At 53.2% G+C, this 22,174-nt stretch overlaps 1 protein-coding gene and 1 long non-coding RNA gene across 2 annotated transcripts; both read right to left on the minus strand.

The window, feature by feature from the left end:
* Positions 1–24: 24 nt before the first annotated feature.
* On the minus strand, positions 25–6,034 carry LOC142821039 (uncharacterized). Its single transcript, XR_012898088.1, has 3 exons — positions 4,660–6,034; positions 4,503–4,541; positions 25–3,057 (listed from the first exon to the last, which is right to left on the minus strand). It is a non-coding gene; the product is annotated as an uncharacterized LOC142821039 (long non-coding RNA).
* Positions 6,035–9,183: 3,149 nt separating this feature from the next.
* Positions 9,184–21,630, minus strand: LOC112545758 (Fc receptor-like protein 5). The gene is made up of 7 exons (XM_025184557.2): positions 21,486–21,630; positions 21,361–21,399; positions 16,155–16,442; positions 15,189–15,488; positions 11,954–12,271; positions 10,766–10,867; positions 9,184–9,252 (listed from the first exon to the last, which is right to left on the minus strand). The coding sequence occupies exons 1-6, from the start codon at positions 21,511–21,513 to the stop codon at positions 10,773–10,775; spliced, it is 1,068 nt and encodes a 355-aa protein (XP_025040342.2). The 5' UTR covers positions 21,514–21,630; the 3' UTR covers positions 9,184–9,252; positions 10,766–10,772.
* Between the last annotated feature and the right edge of the window lie 544 nt (positions 21,631–22,174).

Below are 22,174 nucleotides of genomic sequence, written 5' to 3' on the forward strand. Positions count from 1 at the left end.
AGACACAGACAGGGATGTGGTTGTGCTGGAGAAATGCCCCATTGAAGGGGAAGTGAGTTGATCGCTCACGGCAGGGCGGGTCACAGACTTCGCCAGGTCCTGGGTAAAGTGGGGGAGGGGGCGCTTTCCTCTGGGCACACTGGGAAAGGTGGGGCAGAAAGGGTGCGAGTAGGGGCAGCCAGCCCTCAGGGGATCATGCTGCCCAGCCCCGAGACAACCCACAGAATACCCTGGCTGAGAAGTACCCCAGTGCCAGCAGCCCAAATGCCCAGCCTCCCTCTCTGCCTCCTAAACTCGGGCAGCCAAATCCCCCAGCCACTCCGCCCCCCCCCCCCACTCCACTTCCCAGACCACTCCAATTCTCCCCAAGAGGCAAAAGAATCTTGCGCTAAAACGGCACAAATAAATTATGCAAATGAAGCAGGACAAAATGCTAATCAGCATTTCATTTACATACTCTCTGCTGGCAAAAGCCAGGAGTGTAAACAAAGCCTAAAGGTTTGTTAAAAATGGAATAAGCGAATTCTCTGCAGGTTATAGCCAGAAAGAGACACCCCAAGTCGTACCCATCTAAATCTGGTGAGTGACACAACTCCGGTCAACTGTTATTCAAATGGGTTTTGTAGGCAGACCCACAAGGCCACCCTGGGCATCTTTGGCTTCAGTTCAGTGTCTTTGGCCCTTCAGCGTTCAAACAGCCAAAAAGCAGATTCTTCTCGCCAGGGATTTTTATTCCCTTGCTCCAGAAGTTGGGAGGACGGAACCAGTTCATATGCAAGTCTCCAATTCATGGGTCTGGGGAGCAAACGGCCAAGTATTTTGTGCTCTGATGATCCACACTGGTTAATCTGATGTCGAGGGCCCTTCTTTCACTGGCAGGAAATAGCCCTGCTTGTGGCAAACTTGTATTTCACACTTGGTCACACCTCTCTCCAGGCTGTGTGGGGGTTTACAGTTACAGAGGAAGCAGTAAAATATCAGCTGATAACATGATGTGTGGCCGTGATCAGTGAGATTAACACTGGCAGCAACAACACACGAGTATTTTCTAGATTCTAAGCATTAGACACTTTTGCAAATTTAATATTGATATTAAGAAACACTGAACACATTCTTATACGTCTAATTCTGGTATCGAACAAAACTAACACCCAGGTGGCTTGGCCCAGTCTCCAGTTATGAGGTTGTCCGCTCTAAGTTAACATCTGCAGCTTAAGCAGCAGCTGGCCTCAGACTTGCAGGAGCAGCAAAGTCATGTGGTGTTTCTTTGTGGGCAGTTCACGTGAGACGCACAAAAACTCATAAATCCACACTCCTGGGGATAAGTCTGGCTTGTCTTTCAAATACCTTCCTAACATATTCCAGCTACATGTGTAACTCTTTTGACACAACCCACACACATTCCACAGTGATATTCATGACCAGGCGGTCACTAGGTTTTCTATGATACGTGACAAGATGCTGTTGGCTAAATATTCCGACAGCGGTGGCTTGGGTATGCCCTTTGCCGCATGCCATACAAGGTGTGTAGGGGAAATGAAAAGTTCAGGCTGCGACTGCTTGAGGCAGGGGGAAAGAGGAACTTTCTGGCTGTGGGTTGTGGTCACCTTCCTGTACAGCACGTGTGTAGGGGTTAATTGTGGAAGAACTTTGTATGTGCTAGTTTCGGGGTGGCGAGGCCTGCATTCTCCCCCCTTTCCTATTCCTCGCCTTTAGGAATAGAATAGGGCATTGGGTCCCTTTAGGATTTCGGAGCAAGACTCTGACAAGGGCCAGTGCTAATTACACTCCCTTTGAGAAGCAGGTGCTGGCTTGTTATCTGGCATTATTAGATACTGAGCATGCCACTCAGGACTGGCAGGTGTTGCTGCGCCCCGAGCTCCCTATCATGAGCTGGGTGCAAGATACAGCTGTTCCCTGGTCAGGTCGAGCTATGGCCAGCACTCTGTTAAAGTGGAGGTGATACATCCATCCTTCATAGGTCATGTTCTCTAGACCGTTAATCATTCTTGTTGCTCTTCTCTGGACCCTCTCCAATTTCTCCACATTTTTCTTGAAATGCAGTGCCCAGAACTGGACACAGTACTCCAACTGAGGCCTAAGCAGCACAGAGTAGAGCGGAAGAATGACTTCTCATGTCTTGCTCACAACACAGCTGTTAATGCATCCTAGAATCACGTTTGCTATTTTTGCAACAGCATCGCACTGTTGACTCATATTCAACTTGTGGTCCACTATAACCCCTAGATCCCTTTCTGCCGTACTCCTTCCTAGACAGTCGCTTCCCATTCTGTAGGTGTGAAACTGATTGTTCCTTCCTAAGGGGAGCACTTTGCATTTGTCTTTATTAAACCTCATCCTGTTTACCTCAGACCATTTCTCCAATTTGTCCAGATCATTTTGAATTCTGACCCTCTCCTCCAGAGCAGTCGCAACCCCTCCCGCTTGGTATCATCTGCAAACTTAATAAGCGTACTTTCTATGTCAATATCTAAATAGTTGGTGAAGATATTGAACAGAGCCGGTCCCAAAACAGAACCCTGGTGACCCTGTCTGGGGTTGAGTGACTGAGCTGTCTCACTCATTACCAGGTGCTCCAGGGACAAAGGGACTGATGCTGACCAGACACGGGGGTAAAACTGACCCCATGGGGACCCTGTCTGGAGCTGAGTGACTTGGCTGTATCGCTCAGTGCATGCGGGAGAGACACCGGACCCTGGGGCCAGGAAAGAGCAGGAGACAGCAGGTCTCACCAGTCACTGCGATGGAGACGGGTTGGCTCCTCTCTGACGGGATCTCTCACCCAGACTCGGTCTCCCAGTAACCACAGCTGTACTCTCTGGCCTGTGAGTCCGACACTCGCGACAGCTGAAGCCATCTGCCACTATGCTGAAATTGCTGGAACTCTCTGGAGTGGATTCTCTGGCCACCCCAGAAGAACCGGATCCCGGACACGGTGGCAGTGCTGGGAGCTGAGCACGTCAGGGTCACAGATCCCCCCCGGTAGGAAGACGCGGTGTGGTGGGCTCACAGTGAGTTTGGGGGCAGACAGCTGGGCTGTAAGGAAGAGAGAGGAAGCAGAGAACTCTCTTTAGACCAATGTAAACAGACACCTCCCACCCCTCTGCCAGTCCCATCCAGAAATGCTCCCAGTCCCCCCTTTATCCCTTGCAGCCCAGCCCCTCTGCTCAGCTCTGGGCCCTGCCAAAGTTCGGCAGCTGCACCATTGGAGGGTGCCAGGGTGGATGCACTGAGCCCTGTACAGGTGACCCAGAACCCAGCGGGAGGAGCTGAGGGCCCTTGGGAGAGGCAGGGCTGGAAGGCAGGGCCGGGAGGGAACCGGGGTCTCTGATGTTCCCCCCTCACCCCAAGGCAGAGGATGAACCAGCCCCTCAGTGATCCTGGGGGGTCAGGCCCATAGGACGGCCTGTCGGGACACCCAGCACTCGAGTCACAAGACTGGCAGGCGTAAGCGGCTGAAGCCAGGAAATGACCCAGCTGGGACCTGGCTAAGCCACTGTGACGTTCTGCTAGTGCGAGGGGCCCTGCCATCGGCATTCAGCCTCCTCCTGCCCTACCCCTACCCTGCCCCTGCCCCGCCCCCAGCCTGCATGTTCCCCGCCCCCCAGCCTGTGCCTGCCCCATCCCTCACTTGTTTCCACGTAGTTTTTTCTACCCTCTCTCCCTTCTTCCCCCCACTCCACCTCATCTCATCGGAAGCCCACAGATGCTTACGGTACCAGACATTTATTTGTGTTCGGCTCCAAGGTTGGTTCTTTGTTATGCCAAATGGCTTAAACTCCCACAAGAAGATGGACTCATCCCTCACGGGGCCGGGCACATTCCAGCTCCGCCCCACAGCCTGCTGCCCCCAGGAGCTGCTCTACCGCCCGTGTCCAGCAGATCCAGACTGTGCCTGGACAAGTGGAGCCGATCAGCCGACCTGCCCAGCAGCGGCGAGCAGGCACTGAGCAGAAATGAGGAAGCTCCAGCAGATGTGTGTGTGGGGGGGGACGGGACAGACGGAGGGGGGAGTTTTTCAACCCATCACGTTTCCTCTGGGGTTTCTGCAGCACCTGCTGTTACTGCCCTGCTGGGCAGGGCTGGGTCTGTGCCCCTGAGCTCTTTGTGGGAGCCCAGAGCTGGGGCAGAGAGACCACTGAGAGAGCCCCCACAGCCGCATCTGAATGGACCACACCCAGGGGCAATCACGGGAACGGGGAGCTCTGTCTCCATGGCCTGCCCAGCCCTCATTCTCTCTGGCCGTGAGGGGCTGGGTAGCACCCATGGGGATAGGAACAGCTTCCCCCCCTGTGGCCGTGGCTGGGACCCACCCAACAGACCCTCCCAGCAAGGGGAGTCGCTCTTCCACCCCCATGGATGCTGCCCCCTTCCTTGCAATTCCCAGCACCCTGGTGTGAGAGGAGCAGGACCCCAGCCCCGCTACCAGGACCCCTCTCCCCTCCCCCGCCCACCGCCAGCATCCCAGGAGACCTCGTTACCTGCGGGGGACACCGGCCGGGGGAGACTCTGGAGCGAGGCTGGAAGAGAAGAGCAGAGAGGGGGTGAGGGCTCTGGGGCGGGGATGGGGACACAGGGCAGGGCTGGGGGAGTCTCCAGACAGACACAGAGGGGCAGGGAGCCGAGGGGGACACTCACCCGGCAGAGGCAGCGCCATGCTGAGCCGGTCGCTCTGGGCAGGGAGCTGGGTTCTCAGCAGCCGCCAGCTGCGCCCAGGGAGGGGAACCGTCACCTCCGTTCTGAGAGCAGAGGAAGCCGCAGGCTCAGGTGTGGTCACCACTCAGCTCAGGGGCTGGAGAGACACCGCAGTGTGGTGTGCAGGGCGCCCATTTCCTGGGCCGATAGAGACCGGCCCAGCCTCCACTTTGAACCCTACGGGAGAGATTCTGTAACCGGAGGGGGCGCCCCAGCCGAGACTTCCCTCTGCCCCACCAGCCAGACCCTTCCTCTGGGCCCCGACTTTCCAACCTGGGTTCAATCTTCACATCTCCAGAGGGAAAGACTCTGACATTTTCTGGTCATTGTGAAACTGCCGTTGAGCGACCTCCTTGTCTTCGCTGCGGCTTGGGTTCCCTGTCCTCCGGTCCGAGCGTGGTGAGCCGCAATCCCTCACATGACACAGATTCCCATTTGCCCCGTGACCACGATCCACCGTCTCTTTCCTTGCCCTGCCCCCAAGAACGACAAGGACGACATTGTTGTGTGGACACAAATACGCATAACTCCACAAGGCTTTGGATAACCTCCCCCGGGAACCTGTCAACGTGAATAGTGCCATCGATTCGTACTTTCGGCTGGTGTCGCTCATGTGTGACACGCTAGAGATTCGGAGTCTGGAATGGCTTCTGGCTTGACATGTGCACAGGGAAGCCATCTGGGGCGTTTCCCTGACAGACTGGGTGATGCCCGGTAAACAGCCCCCTTTCTCCTTTAAGTTGACGTAGTGATTGGTCTTTGGAAGTCATGTGATCACCCCAACAGGGAGGGTCCACCCAGGGAATTTTCCATGGAAGGTGGGGGAGAAAACGTCCAAGTTCCCGCCTCTCTCTCTGTCCATCCTTCCCCATACCTACCCACCCAGCTGCCTGCCTATCCCCGTTGTATCAATCTGTCTGTCTGTTCATGGCCAGATGGGGTTAGACCAAAGGTCCAGCTAGCCCAGTGCCCTGTCTGCTCACAATAGCTGATGCCAAGTGCCCCAGAGGAAGGGAACGCAATAGGGAATCATCATGCGATCCCTCCCCGTCACCCATTTCCAGCCTCTGACACCCTCCGTACCCATCCTGGCTAATGGCCATTGATGGACCTAACCTCCATGAATCCATCGAGCTCTTTTTTGAACCCTGTGGAAGTCCTGGCCTTCACTGCCTCCTCTGGCAAGGAGTTCCACAGGTTGACTGAGCGCTGCATGAAGTAAAAACTTCCCTCGGTGTGTTTTAAATCTGCTGCCGCTTCATTTCATCGTTCATCCCCATAACAGCTATCGCATCTCTTCATCTCCACGAGAGGAAGTGATAGAAACTGCTCAGTGGCGTGTGTTTTTCCACCTGATAAGGAATGGAGGGAGGAAGCAGCCGGTCCCCACAGAGCCATGAACGCACGGACGTGTCAGCCGCCGGCGTGAGGGGATAGGCCAGGAGCCTGAAAGGCCCCCAGATGTGGGGACCTGGTTTAGCATCTCCCGGAGCCACTCTGGGAGGTCCCATGTCAGGCTGGAGGAGCTGGGAGCCGACCCCCAGGGAGGCTGCAGCCAGGAGGAACCTGCCTGTCCCTGTTCTGTTACCTACCCACCCCAAAGGGGGCAGAGCTCAATGGTGCCACCCGGCCAAGAGACACCAGCGGGGGCGCCAGGGTGCCAGGCAGCTGCTATGCTCCAGGGAGCCAGGAGGAGGCGCTGCTTGCATAACAGCAGGTGCAGGGGGCTTCCCCCCCAGGCATCTGAGTGGCACCACGGGGGGGGGGGGGGCGGCTTCACGCCTGGCGGTTCTGCACAAGGGCCATGCTCAGGCTGCGGCTGACATGCAAAGTGGGTTTCCGAGAGTGACAAACCGCAGTGCGCAGCCACCAGGGAGGCCCCCTGCTGATAGCAGCAGAAATGAGGAACCAGTTCCCTGCACAAACCCCAGTCCTGACACCCAGCCCCCGCCCGGCTCTAACCACTAGCCCCCCCGCTCCTTCCAGAGCAGGGGAGAGAACCCAGGAGTCCTGGCCCCCAGCTCCTCCCCTCTAACCACTAAACTCCACTCCCTTGTGAGAGCCAGAGAGAGGGCCCAAGAGTCCTGGCTGCCAGCTCTCACCACTAAACCCCACTACCCTTCCGCAGTTCAGGAGGGAACCCAGCAATCCTGGCCCTTAGCCCCTCAGCTCTCACCACTAAACCCCGCTACCCTTCCAGAGCTGGGGAGGGAACCCAGGAGTTCTGGCTTGCTGTCCCACACCCCTCTCACACATAGACACCACCCCCATCTCACAGCCGGGGAAAGAACCCAGGAATCCTGGCTCCCAGCCCTCCAGCTCTAACCTGTAGCCCCCACTGCCCTCCCAGAGCCAGGGAGGGAACTCAGGAGTCCTGACTTCCAGCCCTCCTCCTCTAACCACCATCCCCCACTCACCTTCCCGACCAGGGAAGAGAACCCAGGAGACCTGGCCCTCACCCTCTCTGCTCCAACCACTAAACCTCACTCCTTTCTCTGGGCCAGGGAAAGAACCCAGGAGTCTTGGCCTGCAGACCCACCCCCCTCGGTTCTAACCACTCGAGCAGCCTCTACAGGAAAAAGGAAATGAGCAGGCGTCACGTTCGTTTCGACCCAGCGCTGCAGCAGGGAAACCGCAGAAGAGCCGAGAACAAGCAGAGGTCCCAGCTCTCAAACTCAGCAGGTGCCACGGAGTTCATCAAACCTCACCCATCCCCCTCTCCGGTGCCCCCAAACACCCATGCCTCTGGAGGCAGGACAGGAGACACTGGGATGCCCCCAGTGCCAGGGCCCCGCCTGGCAAGGTATTGATTAGCTGACCTAACATCTCCCCGTCCCAGCTCTGGAGAGCCTGCCCATGGGAGCATTTCCCAGCCTCTGACAGAGGTCGGATGAAGTGTCACCAGAGTGACCGTTGTCAGAAAGTTTGGGAACCAGAAGGCTCATAGCTGGGGCCGTGTGAGGCCAATGTAGGTGACCAAGTCCCTGACGGAGGAGGAGCAGGACTAAGCAAAGCATTTCACTCCACCGGTCCGTGACGAGGTAGGACCAGAAATGAGTGAACCAGGAGAAGATCGAAGAGGCACCGATCAGAGATCCCCCCAGTGCCCCAACGGCGTCTGAAGTCAGGGGACACTGCCCCGAAGAACTTTCCCTGGAGACGGGGAAGGGGAGAGGAGCCCGAAATTTACAGGGCGACCCCTCCAGTGTGCTCCCCTTCTGGTTTGAGGGCTGGCCGGCTAGGCCAACACCGGGAGGTTGATGAGAAGGTGCCGGAACTTCGCGAGGCAAGGCAGGTTGATCGAGGGGGGAAAAGTGCAGCCAGAAACTCCCTCAGAGGTTCCGGAGGAGAGGATGCAACATGACGTGCTTGACACAGATACCCTGGCTGTAGCCACAGGTAGACGGTCTCTTGAAGCGCACACCTTGAAGGGGACACCTAAGACCAGACACCTTGAAGCAAACAAACATCTTGAAGAAAACCTCTTGGTGTGGACACCTTGGAGCAAACAAACACCGTGAAGTGGACACCTTGAAGTACATACCTTGAAGTAAATGAACATCTTGAAGTGGACACCTTGGAGCGGACACATGGAGGAAACATACACCTTGAAGCAAACATACACCTTGAAGCAGACCCCTTCCTGCTGGAGGGGACCATTAGGGCCAGAAAGGGGGTGGAATGCAGCATGAGCTGGTGCAGACGGGCGTGGTCTTTGCTTAGCAGAGGGTCTAGCTGGCTGGCACTTGGCCGTCCCGGGTGGTGCGTCGGGGGCAACCAGAGAGGCTCACAGGGGAAGGGCCTTTTCCCTCGCCAAGCAGCAGGAGGTTCCACAGGCCCTAAGCGGCGCGTGGCTGGAAGGTGGGGGAAGGCGGGTGTCGCTAGCAGCGAGGTTTCTTGCCAGACGGCAGAACCCCAGCAGCCCCCGGCGGTGTGGTGAACGCGTAGCCCACATGATAGGAACCCAAGTTGTTGCGGCGACGGTGGTTAAGAAAAGTTCGCTGCAAGCAGCTGTAAACACAGGGGCCAGAGAGTAGTGACAGAGCTCGGAAGACCTCCCCTGAAGGCACCAATTCTTTCCCTCCATCACGGCTTGTCCCAGGGGTCCTAGCCCACAACACCCCACCACCATCCCAACCCACCTTGGTCTAACCCCATAGACCCCCACCCCTCTCCCAGAGTGGGGAAAAGAACCCCAGAACTGGACACCGCCCCTAGAATCATAGCACCATAGAGCTGGAAGAGACCTCAGAAGGTCATCAAGTCCAGCCCCCTGCTCTAGGCAGGACCAGTCCCAACCAATCCCTAAGCATCTTGACTCTCATTTGCCCCCCCACCTGTACTCTAACCACTAGGCACACCGCCTCGGAGCAACACTTTCACCCACAGAAGGAGGCAGTTGGGAGCCTGGAGAATTCTTGGCCCTCGGCGTACACCCAATCAACAGACTGTCGGAAAACCAACAGAGCACAGTGGGGAGCCTTTTATTGATCCCAAATCCCCCACCGGGCAGTGCCTGGTAACATCCTGCAGGCCCTGGGAACACAAACAGAAAGGACAATGAACATTATGTAACCCCTCTGCCCCATCCCCTAATGACCTTCAGATACTGCTCTTCTACCACAGAGCTGGGACCTCCTAAGCACCCGTTTGGCTACATCTCCATCTGGAGGCAAGAAAACTGGAGAGGAGGACTTGGAAGGGCCCACTAGGGGGCGCTCTAGTCCTTGGGTCTCTTCAGAAGCCGGTTCCCCTGGGCAGCTCTAGGGGGCGCCTGGCTTCCAGGATGAATGTGAGAGGGTGCTGCCCAAGTTCAAGTCAGAGCTGACTCCCATGCCGCCAGGGGGCGCTGTGGTGCACTGGAAGGGGGCTCGTGAAGTGGTCATTCCTGACCGTGACACACATGTGTGCAGGTAGGGGGCGCCGCACTGTTGACACGGCCACCGTCACGGTGCAAAGCCACCTGCGCTACGACTCAGGGTCCCACGTTTTTCATTCATCGTTTTGGTCACCCCTTCAGGTCCCAAATATGGAGGCATCTCCATGTCCCAGTGGCCCTGCTCCAATTCCCAGCTTTGCCTCCACTCCTTGACCTCAGACTCCGGCTCAGAGCCCTGACGGCTGCTCTAACCACTGGACACAACTGCCCTCATCTCACTCACTGTCTGCAGCTGAGAGCGCTTGGGGTGTTCCCCATGTTGCAGAATTCCCCTGTAAGCCCCACAGCTGTGGGCTGAGATCCCCTACTGCCGTGTTTCTTAAACTGTGCCACGAGGTAGTCAGAGGTGTGCCGCGGAGAACAGAGTTCAAAATGGCCACTGTTAAAGGAGCAGGCAACCTTTCTTTTTTTTTTTTGGCTCAACATCTTCTTTGCAAACTCCCCCCCCCTTTTTTGTTCAACAACTTCCCCGAAAACTCCCCTCACCCTTTATTTGCTCAACAACTTTTCCCCAACCTCCCCTTTTTTTTTGCTCAACAAAAAATCCTTGGGGTTCTGCATAAAAAAAATTGTTTGGGGTTCCTTGGTCTTAAACAGTTTGGCTGTGTCTACACTGGCATGAATTTCCGGAAATGCTTAAAACAGAATAGTTTTCGTTATAAGTATTTCTGGAAAAAGAGCGTCTACATTGGCAGGCTGCTTTTCCCGGAAAAGCCCTTTTTCTGGAAAAGCGTCTGTGGCCAATGTAGACGCGCTTTTCCGGAAAAGAGCCCCGATCGTCATTTTCGCGATCGGGGCTTTTTTCCGGAAAAGACTACTGGGCTGTCTACAGTGGCCCTTTTCCAGAACAGTGTTCCGGAATAAGGACTTATGCCCGAGCGGGAGCAGAATAGTTTTTCCAGAATAGCGGCTGATTTTGTACAGTTCAACGTCGTTGCTTTTCCGGAAATTCAAGGGCCAGTGTAGACAGCTCGCAGCTTATTCCAGAAAAGCAGCTGATTTTCCGGAATAAGTGGCCCAGTGTAGACACAGCCTTTAAGAAACACGGCCCTAATGGGTTATTTTCCTGGGAACGTTTCATGCGTCAAAGCCACAGCCGGTGCCGGTTACCTGTGTGCTACAAACAGCGGTGGGAGACGAGGAAGATAAGGCCGTTGATGAGGAAGAAGGAGCCGCCCACGGCCAGGAACCGAACCAGGAAAGCATGATTCCCTGCACAGACAGAAGAGAAAAGAATTCCCTCCTGAAAGGTTGCATTGGGTCTTGTAGGCTGCTATCTGCCGCCCCCTGCAGGACGGATGGAGTTGCTTGCTCTCTCACAATCTCTCTGGAAAGCGACTTGCTGCCCCCTGGTGGAGGAAATTCAACCAGCTGTCTGGGTTTGTGAGTTGTGAGGCTAGCCACACGGAATAGTGACACTAGACTTTGGTGGTTACACAAGAGCCGAGACCTCACCCTGGTGGTTCTTCCCTGACACTCTTGATGTCATTGTGGATCATTCTCTGAAAACATCCACTCCGTGCATGCATGTTAGGAATCATTACAAAAGGGACAGAGAATAAGACAGAGAATCTCTTATGGCCTCTCTATCAATCCATGGGACACCCGCAGCTTGAATCCCGCATGCAGATGTGGTCTCCTCATCTCAGAAAAGATTTCTCGGCATTGGAAAAGGTTCCGAAAAGAGCCACTAACATGATGAGGGGTTTGGCACGGGTCCCATATGAAGAGAGATTAAAAAGACTGGGATGTTTCAGTTTAGAAATGAGGAGACTAAGGAGGGAGAGGATGGAGGTTTAGAAAATCATGAGTGGTGGGAAGAAAGTGAATAAGGAAATTATTCACTTGTTTCCAAAACATAAGAACGAGGGGTCACCCACATAAATAAATAAACAGCAGGTTTTAAACAAACCAAAGGAAGTTTTTCTTCATCCAGCGCACAATCAACCTGTGGAACTCCTTGCCAGAGGATGTGGTGAAGACCAGTACTTGAACAGGGTTTAAAAAAGAGCTAGATAAATTCATGGAGATGAGGTCCATCGATGGCTATTAGCCAGGATGGGTAGGATTGGCGTCCCTCGCCTTTGTCTGGAAATGGGTGATAGGGGAGGGGTTATGTGAAGATTCCCTGTTGTGTTCCCTCCCTCTGGGGCAGCTGGCATTGGCCACTGTGGGCAGACAGGACATTGGGCTGAATGGACCTTTGGTCTGACCCCATTTGCTTGTTCAGATGTTCTTCTGCATTTCCCAATATGCTCCCAGTGTCTCTAGCAGACGAGAAGGGGGGAGATTCCTCACCTGTCACGGTGACGTACACGGCCTGGCTCCTGGGGGACGGACCCCATTTCTGGCACACGTTCTCCTCATACCTGCAGGTGAACGCCCCGGTGCTGCTGAGCTGGGCCCTGGGGATGCGGAGCACCGAGATGTTCCTAGACCCCGAAGGGTGGATCTGAGACTGCCCGTTCCGAGGGAGAAACTCGACGCCGTCCTTGTAGAAGTAGAACCTCCGCTCGCCGGTGCCCTGGGGTGCCGTGCAGGTGAGGAGCAGGGGCAGCCCTTCCTTAATCACGCCAGACGGGGGATCCATGCTCAGCGCCGGCGGGGAAGGTGAATCTGAGGGGAGCAGCAAAGGGGAGAAGTGAGCACATCTCATGTTCCATGGCACATGCCCATCCTGGAGGAGATCGCAAAGATGAAATGGTTTTACTGGGGAAGACTTTGGGATCCTGTGGACCCAATATGTTAGAAACAAATGGCAATCGCTTCTCAGTCGCCAACTTTCCGTTGCCACCACCAGGGTCAACATGCCATTGATTTCTAAGGTCTTGGGTACAGCTACTGGGAAGAATCCCAATGAAACATGAGTTTCGTGGATGGAGGGTTGGACTCGATGACTGCCCAAGGTCTCTTCCAACCCCACACTCTTGTGATTCATTGGCTGATTAAATCAGGGAATCACAGAACTCTAGAACTGGAAGTGACCTGGAGGGGTCATCGAGTCGAGTCCCCTTCCCTCACGGTAGGACCAAGCACCGTCTAGACCATCCCTGATAGACATTTATCTAACCTACTCTGAGGGTACATCTACACTATAGGCTTTTGTCGACAGAGGCTTTGTCGACAGATACTGTCAACAAAGCTTCTGTTGACATAGAGGATGTGTCTAGACTACAGGGTTTTGTCGACAAAAGTGGGCTTTTGTCGACAAAACTATACCTGCGTCCACACTGCCTTTGAGTTATGTCGACATAACGTCGACAAAACTCAGCAGTTTTGTCGACGTATGTAAACCTCATTCTACGAGGAATAACGCCTTTTGTCGACAGAGTTCTGTCGATAGAAGGCATTATTGCATCTACACTGTCCTTTGCGTCCACACACTCATGTCGACAAAGAGGCTTGTTTGTCGACAGAACTGGCTGTAGTCTAGACGCTCTTTGTCGACAGAAGCTTTGTCGACTGTATCTGTCAACAAAGCTGCTGTCGACAAAGAGTGTCTAGACTACAGCCAGTTCTATTGACAAAGCAAGCCGCTTTGTCATCATGAGAGTGTAGACGCAAAAGACAGTATCAATGCAATAATGCCTTCTGTCAACAGAAGTCTGTCAACAAAAGGTGTTAGTCCTCATAAAATAAGGTTTCGCGATGTTGACAAAACTGCTGCATTCTGTCTACATTATGTCAACAGAACGCAGCAGTCTAGATGCAGATATAGTTTTGTTGACAAAAGTCCACTTTTGTCGACAAAACCCTGTAGTCTAGACACACCCTGAGGGTGCCTCTAGACTACATTGCTCTGTCAACGGAGCCATGTAAAGTAGTTTACTCAACATAGTCAATGAAGCGGGATTTAAATAATCCCCGCTTCATTAAAATAAAAATGGCCACAATCAGCTGATCCGGCACAGCGCGGCCGTCTAGACGCTGTGCTGTTGACAAGGGAAGCCTTTGTCGACGGCTCTGGTAAACCTTGAGGCATACCGGAGCTGTCGACAGAGGTTTCCCTTGTCGACCGCACCACGTCTAGACTGCTGCGCTGTGCCGGATCAGCTGATTGTTGGCACAATGCAGCGGCCATTTTTATTTGAATGAAGAGGGGATTATTTAAATCCCCACTTCATTGACTATGTTGAGTAAACTACTTTACATGGCTCCGTCGACAGAGACATGTAGTCTAAACACACCTTGAAGTATCTCGACTACTGGGTTGTCAACAAAAGTGGACTTTTGTCGACAAAACAGTACCTGCGTCTACACTACCACAGAATTGTGTCAACAGTACGTCAATAGAATGAGGTGGTTTTGTTGACAGCGGTAAACCTTGTTTTACGAGGAACAATGCCTATTTTCAACAGAGTTCTCTCAAAGAAAAGGTGCTAGTGCATCCATACTGTGCTTTTTCAAAAGAGAGCACCTACACTCTCTTTCGAGAAAGCGGCTTGCTCTTTTCGACAGCATTGGTTGTAGTCTAGAGTGACGCTCTTTTTCGACAGAGGCTTTGTCGACAGTATACATTAGAACCTAGGCAATTAGGCAATAAATTGTATCTAGGCAATTAATTCCAGTGTTTGACCACCCTGACAGGCAGTGGTCATGTCTAATCTAAACCTCCCTTGCTGCAGTTTAAGCCCATTGCTTCTTGTTCTATCCTCAGAGACCCAGGAGAACAATTTTTCTCCCTCCTCCTTCTGACACCCTTTTAGATACCTGAAAACCACTATCATGTCCCCTCTCGGTCTTCTCCTTTCCAAACTAAACAAGCCCTGTTCCTTCACTCTTCCCTCGTAGGTCATGTTTTCTAGACCTTTCATCATTCTTGTTGCAATTGAAATATTAGTCACAACTGACGTGTTTGAGGGAGCCAGTTAGATTTAAGCCAAGTTCCGATGGAACCCGGGCCCAAGTCCTGCCCAAAACGTCCTGGTTTCCTTTCTTCCTGCCCACTCAGCCTGGCCCCCTGGCTTCTTGAGAAATGAAAAGGAGAGGACTCAGAAAATCCAGCTCATCCCATGGAAGATCTTGGAGTTACAGGCTGTGGAATCCTAGGGTTGAAAGATAACTCGGTGGGTCATTGAGGCCAGCTCCCTGCCCAAAGCAGGACCAACCCCAACTCAATCATCCCAGCCAGGGCTTGGTCAAACCAGAACTAGGCATGGGGATTCCACTCCTTACACAGGGAACACATCCCAGCGCTTCCCCACCCTCCAAGGAAAATAGTTTTTCCTAATCTCCAACCTAGACTTCCCCCACTGCAACGTGAACCCATTGCTCCTCGTTCTGCCATCTGCCACCACTGAGAACAGCCTCTTTGGAACCCCCCTTCAGGGAGCTGAAGGTTGCTCTCAAATCCCCCCTCGCTCTTCTCTTCTAAACAAGCCCAAATCCTTCAGCTTCTCCTTGTAGGTCAAGTCCCTTCAAGGGAGAACTTCTGACTTCTTGGCTTTCATTCCAAGTTGGAAGGAAACCAGATTGTGAGCCATGGGAATGGGATCCCTTTCCCCTACCCATCCCGTGCGAACTGGGGACTTACCCAGCACGGAAACAGAGACCGGTTGGCTTCCCACCGACAGGATCTCTTGCCCGGACTCTTCTTGCCAGTATTTGCATGTGTATGAGCCCGCGTCCACCGTGCGAAGTGAAGGAAAGAAAACTTGGGCTCCCCTGCTGGCGTCAGGGTCCCGGGAAAAAATCTCCCCATTTTCTTCATTGTAGAATCTGTATCCCGTCACATTGTCAATTTGGGGATCCATACAGGTGAGCGTCAGCTGTTCCCCCACCAGGTATTTTGGGCAAGGCGGGTCCACGGTGAGCGAGGCGGGAGGTGCTCGGTCTACACGGGGAGAATGAAAAGGGAATGAGTCAATGGGGTACCCGGTAGTCCAAACAACCGCACATTTTGGTTTCTACCCTGAAGCCAGTGAACCATCCCCTCATCTTTTGGTAGAATCCAAGAATCCTAGAATCCCAGAATCTGAAATTCTGCTAGCCCAGTCCCCCCAAGATCAGAATCCTAGGATCCCAGGGCGGGCAGAGACCTCAGGAGACACCGAGTCCAACTCCCTGCCCAAAGCAGGACCAACCCAACTCAATCATCCCAGCCAGGGCTTGGTCAAGCCAGGACTTAAACACCTCTAGGGATGGAGATTCCACCCCTTCCCTAGGGATCCCAGCCCAGGGTTCCCCCACCCGCCTAGGGAAATAGTTCTTCCTAATAACCAACCTAACCTCCCCCACTGACGATTGGAAACTCACAGCTCTGCAAAGTTCTCCTGCCCCCGGGCACACCAGTGTAGGGCTCCATAAATCCAAAAGATTCCCCCCCCAGACATTGTCCATGGAGCCCGTATTGGTGGGGAAGGTGGAGGAACAACACGTTCTTCCAAGCCCCCATGAGAACTGAAGTGATACCATCTCGTCTACCAGAGCCAGGCTCTAACCACTGAGCGAGAGGGGCCATTGTGGCTGGAAACGTCTCCACCTGGCAACACAGACTCACCATAGACAATTAGGGTGATGGGGTCACTCGGTGTGGACGGCGCCTTCAGCCCAGCTGGCCAGTACCGACAGCGGTAGGACCCGGAGTCGTGCACATTGAGGTGAGGCAGATGGTAGGTCAGGCAAAGTGGAGTCTGGCTCTGTGGAGGGGTTACGTCTTCACCATCCTTTAGAAACTGGATTTGTGTAGCCTGGTACCCCTTGGGTGGGGTGCATGTGAAGGTGACGGGGTGGCCTACACGGTATGTGGACTGTGTTGGGTTCACCGACAGCATCGGGGAAGTGCCATCTGGAAAGTGGGTGAATATTAGCTAGTGCTTTCCGTCCGCCATTCATAAGAACATAAGAACTTAAGAGCGGCCGTACTGGGTCAGACCAAAGGTCCATCTAGCCCAGGATCCTGTCTGCCGACAGTGGCCAGCACCAGGTGCCCCAGAGAGGGTGGACCGAAGACAATGATCAAGCAATTTGTCTCCTGCCATCCCTCTCCAGCCTCTGACAAACAGAGGCCAAGGACACCATTTTATCCCCTGGCTAATAGCCTTTTATGGACCTAACCTCCATGAATTTATCCAGCTTCTCTTTAAACTCTATTATAGTCCTAACCTTCACAGCCTCCTCTGGCAAGGAGTTCCACAGGTTGACTACACGCTGTGTGAAGAAGAACTTCCTTTTATTAGTTTTAAACCTGCTCCCCATTAATTTCATTTCGTGTCCTCTAGTTCTTCTATTATGGGAACTAATAAATAACTTTTCTTTATCGGCCCTCTCCACACCACTCATGATTTTATAGACCTCTATCCTATCCCCCCTCAGTCTCCTCTTTTCTAAACTGAAAAGTCCCAGTCTCTTTAGCCTCTCCTCATATGGGACCCGTTCCAAACCCCTCATCATTTTAGTTGCCCTTTTCTGAACCCTTTCCAAGGCCAAGGGCAATGTTGTTGTTCCCGTTTTACAGATGAGGACAACTGAGGCCTGGCACAGGGTCATGTCTAGGGCAGCTCTTGGTCTCACTACCCCCATAGGAGTGCAAATCACACCAAGCTATGTATGGCAAATGCTAGCTGTCCATCCACGCCATAGCTCCACCAAAGCTGAGGTCTTACCCCAGCCCGCTTCCTAGCCTGCCCCCCAGGGTATGTTCCCGGAGGACCCGAGGGTTGCATCCCAGAATCATGTTTGCTTTTTTTGCAACAGCATCACACTGCTGACTCATATTCAGCTTGTGGTCCACTATGACCCCTAGCTCCCTTTCCTCCGTACTCCTTCCTAGACAGTCGCTTCCCGTTCTGTATGGGTACATCTAGACGACAGGCTTTTGTTGACAGGCTTTGTCGACAGATACTGTCGCCAAAGCTTCTGTCGACAACGAGCGTCTAGACGACATCCAGTTCTGGCGACAAAGCAAGCCGCTGTGTCGGCATGAGAGTGTAGAGGCAAAGGTCAGTGTAGATGCAACAATGTCTTCTGTCCACAGAACTCTGTCGGCAACAGGCGTTATTCCTCGTGGAATGAGGTTTACCCCCGTCGACAAAACTGCCCAGTTCTGTCGACGTTATGTTGACTGAACTCAGCGGCAGTGTAGACGCAGGTATAGTGTTGTCGACAAAAGGCTTTTTTTGTCGACAAAACCCGGTAGTCTAGAGCCTCCGTGTGAAACTGATTGGTCCTTCCCAAGCGGAGCCCTTTGCATTTGTCCTTATTAAACGTCATCCTCTTTATCTCAGACCATTTCTCCAAGTTGTCCAGCTCATTTTGAATGATGACCCTCTCCTCCAGATTAGTCGCAACCCCTCCCGGCTTGGTATCTTCTGCAAACTTAATAAGCGTACTTTCTATGCCAATAGCTAAATCGTTGATGAAACTGAGGCGCACATGTGGGTTTACTCTGAAGCATTATAGGAGCTTTCTGGTGTGGGATAATTTGTCCTCTTGAGGTCTTGGTCTTATAGGTGAGGGAGGCTGTCATGCTCGGAATTCCCATCACTGCTTAGGAATTGGTGCAATGCCTAGGGAAACTGAGGCATGCACGTGGGTTTACTATGGAACAGTATAGGACTTTGCTGATGTGGGATAATGTCTCCGCTTGATTTTATAGGGGAGGGAGGCTGTTGCACCCAAAATTTCCATCACCATCTAGGCATTGGTGCAGTGCCCAGGGAAACTGAGGCATGCACATGGCAGTTATTATGGAACATTATAGACCCTTGCTCTTGGGGGATGATCTCTCCCCTTGAGATCTGGATCTTATACGTGAGGGAGGCTGTCATGCCTGAAATTCCCATAACCGTCTAGGCACTGGTGCAGTGCCCAGGGAAACTGAGGCATGCACATGGCAGTTATTATGGAACATTATAGACCCTTGCTCTTGGGGGATGATCTCTCCCCTTGAGATCTGGATCTTATACGTGAGGGAGGCTGTCATGCCTGAAATTCCCATAACCGTCTAGGCACTGGTGCAGTGCCCAGGGAAACTGAGGCACACACACGGTAGTTCTTATGGAACGTTATAGAACCTTACTGTTGGGGGATGATCTCTCTTCTCCAGCCCTTGGTCTCCTATGTGAGGGAGGCTTGCACACCCAATGTTGCCACTAGCATCTAGGCATTGGTGCAGTGCCCAGGGAAACTGAGGCACACACATGGCAGTTATTATGGAACATTATAGAACCTTGCTCTTGGGGGATGATCTCTCTCCTTGAGCTCTGGATTTTATAAGTGAGAGAGGCTGTCATGCCTGAAATTCCTATAACCATCTAGGCACTGGTGCAGTGCCCAGGGAAACTGAGGCACACATGTGCGTTCACTATGGAACATTATAGGAGCTTGCTGGTGTGAGATAATCTCTCCCCTTGAGCACTTGATCTTATAGGTGAGGGAAGCTGTCATGCCTGGAATTCCCATCTCCATCTAGGCACTGGTGTCGTGCCCAGGGAAACTGAGGCACACACATGGCGGTTATTAGGGGACTTTACAGGACCTGGCTGAAGAAGGATGATTTCTCCTTTTTGGTGGCTTAGGAATTAGCAGCTAGAAGTTTGAGATCCAGCCCCCTAACCACAACCAGGCAAAATGCGGAAGTTGAGCTGAGCTGTGCAATCTGCTGTTGGTTTTCCCTCCGGGGCGGGGACAGGAGCCTGTTTATAAATCATCCAACACATGCCAGCTTCCCCGGGGAGGACAGAGCGTTCTCCTCCCCAGGAGACGCGGCCACTGGTGAAATCTACCTCTCTGCTAATGCAGAGAGACACCCCCCACGCCAGCAATGACGTGACGCCCTCATGAGCAAGTGAGCACACTCATGTGTGGAGAAATCATGCCTAGTGATTGCATGGATGTGGGGGGGAGAGGGGAGACTTTTTTCTTGGCCCAAATGGTGAAGAAAATCCGGATTCTCCGCCACGGAAAATCTGAGCCCCAAGAAAGCTGTGAAAGTATTGCTTCAGTCAACTCCCCTTTGGTTCCTGGGCTCTGTGGACGTTGAGTAGAATTTCCAAAAAAGAAAGTTTGCCTCCGAAAAAGGGACACGACTTTCACCCGACATCTCAGAACTGGTTTGACCTTTTGTTTCCTCCCCAGAAGACTCTTGGGCGGTCAGCAAAGCGGCATTTCTCAACGGAAAAAAATATTTCACTGGCCAATTCCTGACGGTATCGAATTGTGAGACCCTCTAACTCATTTCCCCCACGTGGCCGGGCAGAAGCAGCTCTAGGAGACTCAGGGAAAGAGGCAGAAGAAACAGTGGAACTCACTGCTGCAGGACTGGGCTCCAGTTCTAACCAGGAGGTGGGCTTGAAACCCTCCCTCCGGGGCCACCACATGAGCATGGACAGAAGCAAATTGTTTGATTTTTTATCCCATACTTTGAAAGAGCAAGAGGCGAATCCTAGAATCCCAAAAAACTAGAACAGGAAGGGACCTCGAGAGGTCATTGAGTCCAGTCACTTACCCTCACGGCAGGACCAAGCACCGTCTAGATCATCCCTGGTAGATGTTTATCCTACCTGCTCTTAAATATCTCCAGGGATGGAGATTTCACAACCTCCCTAAGCAACTTATTCCAGTGTTTCCCCACCGGACAAGTAGGAAGTTAAGTTCACCTGTGGAACTCCCTGCCACCAGATGGGATTGAGAAGGACTTCTCAGGAGGGATGGGGTGTTGACTTGAGCAGAAGCTACCAATGATAGTACCAAAACAAACATTGCCCAGGGTACAAAACACCGAGGGTACGTCTAAACTACATGCCTCCGTCGACGGAGGCATGTAGATTAGCCAGATCGGCAGAGGGAAATGAAGCCGCGATTAAAATAATCGCGGCTTCATTTAAATTTAAATGGCTGCCCCGCTCTGCCGATCAGCTGTTTGTCGGCAGATCGGGGCAGTCTGGACGCGACGCGCCGACAAAGAAGCCTTTCTTGATCGGCACAGGTATGCCTCGTGAGACCAGGTTTACCTGTGTCGATGAAGAAAGGCTTCTTTGTCGGCGCGGCGCGTCCAGACTGCCCCGATCCACCGACAAACAGCTGATGGGCAGAGCGGGGCAGCCATTTAAATTTAAATGAAGCCGCGATTATTTTAATCGCGGCTTCATTTCCCTCTGCCGATCTGGCTAATCTACATGCCTCCGTCGACGGAGGCATGTCGTCTAGACACACCCCAAGTTTCAAGTCTGAACCCAATCTCTACGCACGAAGGACCAAGGTGAGCGATTCAAGTGAGGACCCTCAAAGTATCTAAAAGGGTGTCACAAGGAGGAGGGAGAAAAATTGTTCTCCTTGGCCTCTGAGGGCACAACTTTCACCCGACATCTCAGAACTGGCAGGACAAGAAGCAATGGGCTTAAACTGCAGCAAGGGAGGTTGAGGTTGGACATTGGGAAAAACTTCCTGCCTGTCAGGGTGGTGAAACTCTGGAATAAATTGCCCAGGGAGGCTGTGAAATCTTCATCCATGGAGATATTTAAGAGCAGGTTGGACACACACCTGTCAGGGATGGTCTAGATGGTGCTGGGTCCTGCCATGAGGGCAGAGGACTGGACTCGGTGACCTCTCGAGGTCCCTTCCGGTCCTCGTGTTCCAAGATCCCAGGTCATCAAAGAGGAGCCAGTGGAGTTGTAAGTTTCTAGGGGGCACCTTGAGCCATCCCCGGGGGTGGACATGGGTTTGTGGGTAGAAAGCACCTTGTTCTGTCTAGGAGAGGCTGTTACCTGTAGGGGCCGCCGGCCGGGGAAGGAACTGGAGAAAGGCTGGAAGAGAGAGGAGAGGGGGTGAGTTCTTTGGATGGGGGGCAGGGGAGGCACCGACCAATGGGGCTCGGGGTGGGGTGACTTACCCAGCACAGGCAGGAGAGTTGGCGCCATGGGACCCTGGGTTCTCACGTGCACCCGTCCCCCCCCGGCACCGTCTCTGCACCGCAAAGCAGAGATTCAAGCCCTCGGCCCCTGTGGCAGGAAATGCAGGGACGGCCGCAGAGAGTCAAACCCTCTGTTTCCCCACGGATATTTCAAAACCCCAGGCTGGGGCATGATGCACCATCTCCCAGGAGGCCTTGCAGGCTGACATCAGAGTTGTGACACCCCCCCAAACGGACCCGGTGAACCCTAATCTCCCTCCCCCCCCAAACCCAGCCACAAATCCTGTATCTCATCTGCCTCCCTGACCCAGAGCTGGATCAGAACCAGCACCCCGTAGGGAAAGCCCAGGGCCCCCTCCCCACCTTCCCCCCAGTTAGAATCCTACTTCCCTAAGCTGTAACCACTACACTTCACTCCCTTCTCGGAGCCAGTGTGTTGATTTAAAACCTACCCCTCTGGAACTTGTGTCAATTAACCCTCAAACATTGTTGGCAGAGTTTAGAAGCCTTCCCAAGCTGTTGGTTATGTTGGTAGGCGTTACAGCAGTCACAGTCTTGCCTTTCCCCAGGGCGTGTTGTACCCTGTTTGGACTGCTGCTTTGATCCCAGCCTCAGAACAAAATCCAGCGGCCAGGAGTTCCATAGGTGAATGCCGCATTGCGTTTCTT

Source organism: Pelodiscus sinensis, chromosome 30, assembly GCF_049634645.1.
Source record: "Pelodiscus sinensis isolate JC-2024 chromosome 30, ASM4963464v1, whole genome shotgun sequence".
Taxonomy (NCBI): Eukaryota; Metazoa; Chordata; order Testudines; family Trionychidae; genus Pelodiscus; species Pelodiscus sinensis.